The sequence below is a fragment of the Tinamus guttatus genome, unplaced genomic scaffold (assembly GCF_059628265.1).
Source record: "Tinamus guttatus ecotype Peru unplaced genomic scaffold, ASM5962826v1 Tinamus_guttatus_pri_ptg000459l, whole genome shotgun sequence".
In the NCBI taxonomy this organism is placed as follows: Eukaryota; Metazoa; Chordata; class Aves; order Tinamiformes; family Tinamidae; genus Tinamus; species Tinamus guttatus.
Window position 1 is genome coordinate 164,652 of NW_028288993.1, and position 6,883 is coordinate 171,534.

Consider the following 6,883-nt stretch of genomic DNA (forward strand, 5'->3'; position numbering starts at 1 on the left):
TTGGCCCTGCCTGGTCGCCCCAGGATCTTCTCGTGGCCCTGTTGGCTGGACACTCCTGTCCTGCTGTCTGCACCCGCTCGTGCCTCCACCAGCCGCGCTGGAGCAAGTGTCATGAGCCCAGGGCTAGCGGACACGCAAGAATTGTCTCTTAGCTGCTCCAACCCCCATCCTGTGACCACGAGCCCTGCACACAGCTCTGCCACTCCTTGCTTGCTCCTGTGCCTGCATCACCCCTTTCCCTCCCCTCTAACGTGGAAGCAGCCGTCCTGCGCCTGCTCCCCAGCCCTTCTTACAGTCCCCTGTGCTGCGTCTCCTCCTCCCCGTGCTGTGCGGCGGCTCCGGGGCCCGGGAGGGCGGGCGCCTGTGGGCGCTGCTACACCGAGCACGGCACCATGGGCGCCCAGTGCTGCCTGCAGCTGCTCTGCAGCTACTCCACGCCGCAGGTGCTTGTGGTGCGTGACTGGCGCCTGGGTGCCGTGTACCGAATGCTGCAGCTCCTCGTCCTGCTCTACTTTGTTGGGTGAGTGCAGGGTGCCAGGGGGATTCCTGGGGAAGCTGTCGTGCTCAGAGCAGGGGCACAGAGCCCTGCCCTGCTGGGGTCTCCCTGTCTCCTGTGCCACTGCCCCAGCCACTTCGCACCCTGGTTTCGGGGACTGGCTTCTTGCATGCATCTGTCTGAGACTCCCTGAGGGACCGTTCCCAGGTGTCGGGAATCCTGCAAGCAGCATGAGATGCGTTCCGGGGCTGGATGCTTGGGGATCTGGGCAGCTGTGTGGGATGAGCAGTGCCCAGTGTTGCAGAGCCCTGCCCGGGCTTCCTGCAGCCCCAGGTCCTGCCCTGCCTGGGCGATGTGACCTGGCATTGGGAGGACGTCCTGGCCACCAGGCTGGGACGGCTGGTGCTGCTGGGCTGCCCCTGCTTGGCTGGGCAGAGCCGCATGGCAAGGGTTGTTTGCCCTCGCTCCCGGTTGGCAGCAAGGACCCGGCCCTGTCCCCATCCCCTCCCTGCCTGGGCAATGCCGTCACCTCCCCTGGGCTCCGCAATGTGCTGCCGGCGGCCGGAGTGGGCTGTGTGCTGGTCCGTGCCCTGGTGCGGTCCCTTCCCGGGCCGCAGCGCAGCCGTGGCGGAGCTGGCGCTCTCCAGAAGCTGCTCAGGGCCAGGTAATGGGGGTCCAGGGGTTTGCATGCGATAGGTGACGTGGCCGGTGAACAACCTGCCCCAGCAGAGCCCTCCCGCACTGCCTGCTGCTGTCACGTAACCTCCGATGGCAGCAGAGTGCACATTTCCCAGCCGCTGGTGGCCCCTTCTCCCCTTCTTCCCCCCCAGGTACGTGTTCATCCTCCAGAAGGGCTACCAGGAGTGTGAGACAAGCCCGGAGAGCTCTGTCATCACCAAAGTCAAGGGTGTGACAGAGTCACCAAGCAAGGTGTGGGATGTTGGGGACTACGTGGCCCCCCCCGAGGTGAGGCGCTGGCCCTGCTGTCCCCTTGCCTCCTCCTGCCTCCCTTACCACAGTGCGCGGGTGCCGTGGCCCTGGGTCAAGGACTGTGTCTTCCTCCAAGGACTTGCAAAGTGCCCCAGATGTCCCCAGAGATGGTTAGATTGTGCTATGTGATGCTGCCTGCTCTGGGGTGAATGCTGCCTGCATGGGGACTCCTGCGGCCCCTGCTCCAGTCCCAGCTCTGTCCTTGGCTCCTTGGCTCTCCTTAGCCCTAGCCCGGGGCTGGGTATTTCTGGTTGTATTCCTGGTGCTGTGGGGAGGCAAGGGGTCTTGGGGCCTGGCACAGAGCCCTGGCAGAGACCCGTGGCCTGACCCAGCCAGGTGCTGCCTCCCTGCATGGGCAGCCTTGGGCCTCTGTGGTTTAGGACCCCAGGATAGAAGAGGGGATTCTCAGACAAGGGCAGGGAAGGGCTGATGTTCACCTTGTCGTTTGCCCATGCAGTTGTTACCAGCTGCAACTCTTTGGAGCAGCGGGGGATCATCTTCGTGTCCCTCAAAGGCTGGGGTGACACTGAGCCTTGCCAGACTCTGCACGCGAGAGCTGGCAGGAGTAACCAGTGTCTGACACTGGGCTCAATGATCGGGCTAAGTCAAGGGTCCAGCCGAGGCTTGCAGCCCCATTTAGCATTATCTGTCCAGGAGGGGAGAGGGGCTGACGGCCTCTCTGGGAGAGTCTGGGGGACTTCCAGGGTCACAGAAAGTCTGTCATGGAGATGCTGAGCCCGATGAGTCCCCTCATGATGGCAATAGTGAGGGCCATATTAGAGCAAGATATTGTGGAAAACTGACCTTGAAGGCAAAATCTTCCTTGCTCTTGCACTGAAGCAGCTGGGAGCTCCCAGGATGCAGAAGATTGGGGGGACAGTGGTGACACTGGCGTGGGTGAGGCACAGTCCTGGAGGTTCTTCCTGTCACTGCCGTTGCCATCAGCATTTTGCTGTCTCCCAAGGGCTGAGGTTGGCTCAAGCCTGCTGGGTGCAGGGTACAGCAGGGCTCCCTGGGGCGTTGCTGCAGGATCAGCTCTGGGTTTGGTGAAGTGCTGCAGTGGGTGATTTCCACGCCTGTGCCCTGTCACAACGTGGACGTGCCATGGTGCGAGCATAGGTGCACACATGGGCTGTCACTGCCATGTCAACACCCTTGTGGCCCTCAGCTCTTCTGGTGGCTTCGTAGGGCGGCAGCACCTTCAGCATCATCACCAGAGTGGAGATCAGCCCTGCCCAGATGATGGACACTTGCCCCGAGGTGAGGAGGGCCCGGGCTGTGCGGATGTGGGTTACAGGGGTAGGTGGGTATGAGGCAGCGCACAAGGTGCCCCGGTCCCTCTGTAGCCACCATGGGCTTCTACCAGGCGCATGACCTGGCCATGTCCCCTGCAACCCTGCAGAGTCTGACAGTCCCAGGTGCCGCGTGTAGCTCCGACCAGAACTGCCCCGCTGGGGACATGGACGTGCTGGGCCACGGTGAGCCGCGGCCGGGCAGCGAGCGGCGCTCTGCCCTGCACAGCGCGTCACAGAGCGCCCGGCCTCGCAGGGGAGAAGACAGGGCGCTGTGTGCCCAGCACTGCCGGCCCCGGCAAGAGCTGCGAGATCCTGGCTTGGTGCCCTGTAGATGGAAGCAGTGTCAGGTACCAGCACCAGGGAGGGAACTAGGCAGCGGGGAGGATCGTCCTTTGGCAGGATGGAGCAGGTCCCTAAATTCTGGCAGTGCCGTGTCCCGCTGGACACGAAGGGATGCTCAGGGTGGGACGTCTTGGGGGGGCTCTTGTGGGGCTCGGCCCCTGCAGCAATGGGACGCAGCCCCGCCAGGGGTGGCTGGCACTGGCAGTGCCAGCGGGCGCTGCTGCTCCGCGAGCGGCCGCGCTCAGGTCTCTCCGCAGCGAGTCCCTGGCGCAGATGGCAGCGCAGTTCACCATCCTCGTCAAGAACAGCATCCGCTTCCCCCGCTTCGGCTTCTCCAGGTGAGTGCGGGGACACTGCGGGGTGCGGGGCCAGGCCAGGCAGCGGGGGCCGTGTCCTGCTCCGGGCTGCCCCATAGCACCGGGCTGCCCCATAGCACCGTGCAGCCAGGTCTGCGGCACGGTGGGGACAAGGGGACTGGCCTGTCCCTGTACTCACACATGCGGTCTGGGAGGGCGTGCGGGGCCTGGAGAATGCAGGACTGGGAGGCAGAGCCTCTGCCCACGAGAACGAAGCGCCAGAGGAGTGTGTGTGCAGCAGGCAGGACGCTCCACACGCGACGGGGCCCGGGGCAGGAGCGGGGCAGCGCCAAGGGAAACTGGTCACCAGGGCTCAGCCTTGAGGTATGCCTTGGGGAGAACAGGGTTAAGGTGCTACAAGAGCGGCCTGCGCTCCCCCGCTGAGCCAAGAATCCCAGAGCAGCTGGGCTCACCCTTTGCTCTTTGGGCTAGTGACAGCGCGGTGTTGGTTAATGACCGCGGAGGCACAGGCGGATGGCACAGAGTGGGTGCACAGCCGGCAGCCCCTCGCCCCGGCCGCGCTGCCGTGTCCCGGGCAGCTCCCGTCAGAGCTGTGCGGGGCCGGCGGTGATGCTGATCCTCCTGCGCGCTGAGGCCATCCCACCAGCAGGGACCCGACCCGGGAAGCGACAGTGACGGCAAGGCCAGCATCGCTGGGGCAAAGTCCCTGTTGCATCCGTAGCCCTGGGGGCTGCCTGTGACTTTAACCACCCTTTTGGCCCCAGAGGATCCGGAGCAGCTTTCGCTTCCCGGACAACCTTCATATTGACCCCTCAGGGGAGGAAACACAGCCGCTTCCCAGTGGCTTCTTCCAGCAGCCGCGTGTGCTGGGGCAACTCTCTTCGTTGCTGTTGGCTCGTGTTTCTCATAGGAATTACAGTGCACCAACCCAAAGGAATTCCATTCCAAAGGAATCTCTCATGCTGGTATTTCGTCCCACCTTGGTGGCACGCTCTACCTCATGGCTCTCGGCTCCTGCACCCCTTCCACGCAGCTGCTTTCAGGCACCCTCCCTACTCCTTGTGGCCCTTGGAAGCGGGTGGTCCCGTGGGGCAGTTTATCTGGCCTGGAACCTTACAAACCAGCCCGTGCGTGCGGACTATCCAAAAAGCACCGGCAAGGCTAGTGCCTTGGAGGCAATTCCTCTGAAGCTGACTGTGTCCCTCAATATCACGACGGTTTCAGATAATTGTACGCTCATGGCTGGGCGTGCGGCAGTTCTGGTTCATGGCCCCGTGCTTGCATACCACTACGGTCATGATCTGAATGCCCCCTGGTGCTTTCCGATCCCAGATAACCCAACAAATACCCACCAAAATGAAGACCCTTACTCCGTTGGTTGCATACGGATGGGATCGGCAGCGGAGCTGGGGTTTAATGCGTGGTTGGGGAGCATCAAGGCACGAGGCAGAGACGCGAGGGGCTGTGCTGCTGCGCACCAGGGCTCGGCGCTTCTCTCCGCAGGAGCAACATCCTGACTGCTGAGAGAAGCTACTTGAAGAGCTGCACCTTCAACGCCACCTCCGGCCTCTACTGCCCCATCTTCAAGCTGGGCTTCATCGTGGAGCAGGCCGGAGAGGACTTCGCGGAGCTGGCCGAGAAGGTGCCGTGTGCCGGGGCACCTTGTGGCTGCGGGACCCGGCAGGTGGCACGAGGGAGGCTGTGGGGCACCAGGTGGGCGCTGTGCCAGCCCCACTGCTTCCTCCCACAGGGCGGCATCATCGGCATCATCATCAGCTGGGACTGTAACCTAGACCTGCCCGGCACCGAGTGCCGGCCCCGCTATTCCTTCCGCCGCCTCGACGCCAAAGCGGCCTCAGCTGCCCCGGGCTACAACTACAGGTGACGGTCCTGCCCCAGGTGCAGCGGCACACACTGCCCCGCATCCTCCTCCATGCCCAACGCTGCCACCGCCGGGCCCTTGTGTCCCCCACAGGTTTGTCAAGGATTACAGCTGGAAGGGCACCCCCCGGCGGGTGCTGATCAAGGCCTACGGGATCCGCATCGATGTGATGGTGCAGGGCCAGGTGGGAGGGCACAGGGGCTGGCGAGGGGCACGTGTTCCCACGGCGGCCTCACGGGGGGCTCAGCCTCCTTCCTGGCTGCCCCTGCACGAGGGGGAGCCTCCTTCCTAACTGAGCCTGTCCCTGGTGCCAGGCAGGGAAGTTCAGCCTGGTCCCTACTGCCATCAACGTGGCCACAGCCCTGACCTCGCTGGGACTGGTGAGTGCTGGTGGGGGCAGAGCTGGGACCGCTCGTGAGCGCCCGGCCCCCACGTCCCGCTGCCCCGGCGCAGGGCTCCTTCCTCTGCGACTGGATCTTGCTGAGCTGCATGAACAAGCAGCGGGTGTACAGCAGCCGCAAATTTGAGGAGGTATCGAGAGTGCCCGGCCTGGGAGCCGCCGCCAGGGCTGGCCTGCAGGGACCAAGTGCCCATGTCCCCGCTGCAGGTAGTCCTCGTTACTGTGTCCCTGTTGCAGGCAGAGCCCCAGCTGGAGGGAGCCGCGGGGCCAGGCTGCGGCGATGGGGAGCCAGCCCTGCGCTGAGGCAGCTGCTCTCCCACCACGAAGCTGTCTGGGACACAGGGGTATCTGCTCTCCTGGTGCTGCCGCGATCCCCTAGGAGCCACGTCCCCTTCTCTCCCCTCCAACAAGCAGCTCCAGGCAGGTCCTGGTGCTGCAAGAGCCTGGGGGGCGGCAAGAGCTCAGCAGGAGGGGGGATCTGCTCCCCCTGCCCGCTACATGGCAGCAGCAGCAGGATGGGGACGGGGGCAGTGCCAGAGAGGAGCAGGCTCTGCTAGCACCCAATAAACCACAACTGCTCAGCAGCGCTGCCTGCGGCTGTTTGCTGCAGGGGTGGCACCGGCGGCTACGAGAAGGAGGAGGGTTGGGGAGGGGGAGGACAGCCCACAGCCTCCTGCTGCACCAAGACCTCCTTGCGCTGCCCTGGCCGGGTCGGGCCGTGTCCTCCTTCTCCTCCACTTTGGGGCGCGAGAGGAGCCGCCCTTGTCCTCCGTCCGAGAGCAGAGGCGGCCTCCTCCATGACCAAGGGCAACACAGAGAGGGGAGGCCCAGGGCTTGGTGGATGCAGCAGCTGAACGCGAGCAGCTGCTCCCCTTCCAGCAGCTCATCCCCCCCGGCCCCCGGGAGGAAGGAGGGAGGCGGAGAGGAACCGCCTGGCACAGGCCGCAGCCCCTAGAGACCCCGTTCCCGGAAAGCCCAGCCTTGCAGCAGCCCTTAATGTGATCACTGCTCCATGCAATGCAGTTAGGGTCAGGTTTCCCTCTCCCTCCAGGCCAGCTCATTTCCTCCAGGTCCCACCCTGAAACCCCAAACCCAGTGCAGACCCCTCCTGTTGCTTTCAGCAGGCCTGGGTGGAGGGCGCAGAGGGAAGGACGGGGCCCA

General features: G+C 64.4%; 1 protein-coding gene across 1 annotated transcript; it reads left to right on the forward strand.

The window, feature by feature from the left end:
- The first annotated feature begins 392 nt into the window (after positions 1-392).
- P2RX2 (purinergic receptor P2X 2) lies at positions 393-6,025 on the forward strand. The gene is made up of 12 exons (XM_088532246.1): positions 393-520; positions 1,327-1,462; positions 2,675-2,746; positions 2,889-2,964; positions 3,035-3,128; positions 3,381-3,461; positions 4,944-5,082; positions 5,191-5,321; positions 5,416-5,506; positions 5,637-5,702; positions 5,776-5,853; positions 5,960-6,025. Exons 1-12 carry the CDS (start codon positions 393-395, stop codon positions 6,023-6,025), a joined length of 1,158 nt encoding a protein of 385 aa, XP_088388372.1.
- Positions 6,026-6,883: the final 858 nt, after the last annotated feature.

Bases quoted from the DNA above. Each gene is read 5' to 3' on its own strand.
- P2RX2 (XM_088532246.1), top strand. From the start codon at position 393: ATGGGCGCCCAGTGCTGCCTGCAGCTGCTCTGCAGCTACTCCACGCCG. The intron at 1,463-2,674 runs GTGAGGCGCTGG...GTGGCTTCGTAG, and splicing joins ACTACGTGGCCCCCCCCGAG to GGCGGCAGCACCTTCAGCAT. The intron at 2,747-2,888 runs GTGAGGAGGGCC...GCAACCCTGCAG, and splicing joins TGATGGACACTTGCCCCGAG to AGTCTGACAGTCCCAGGTGC.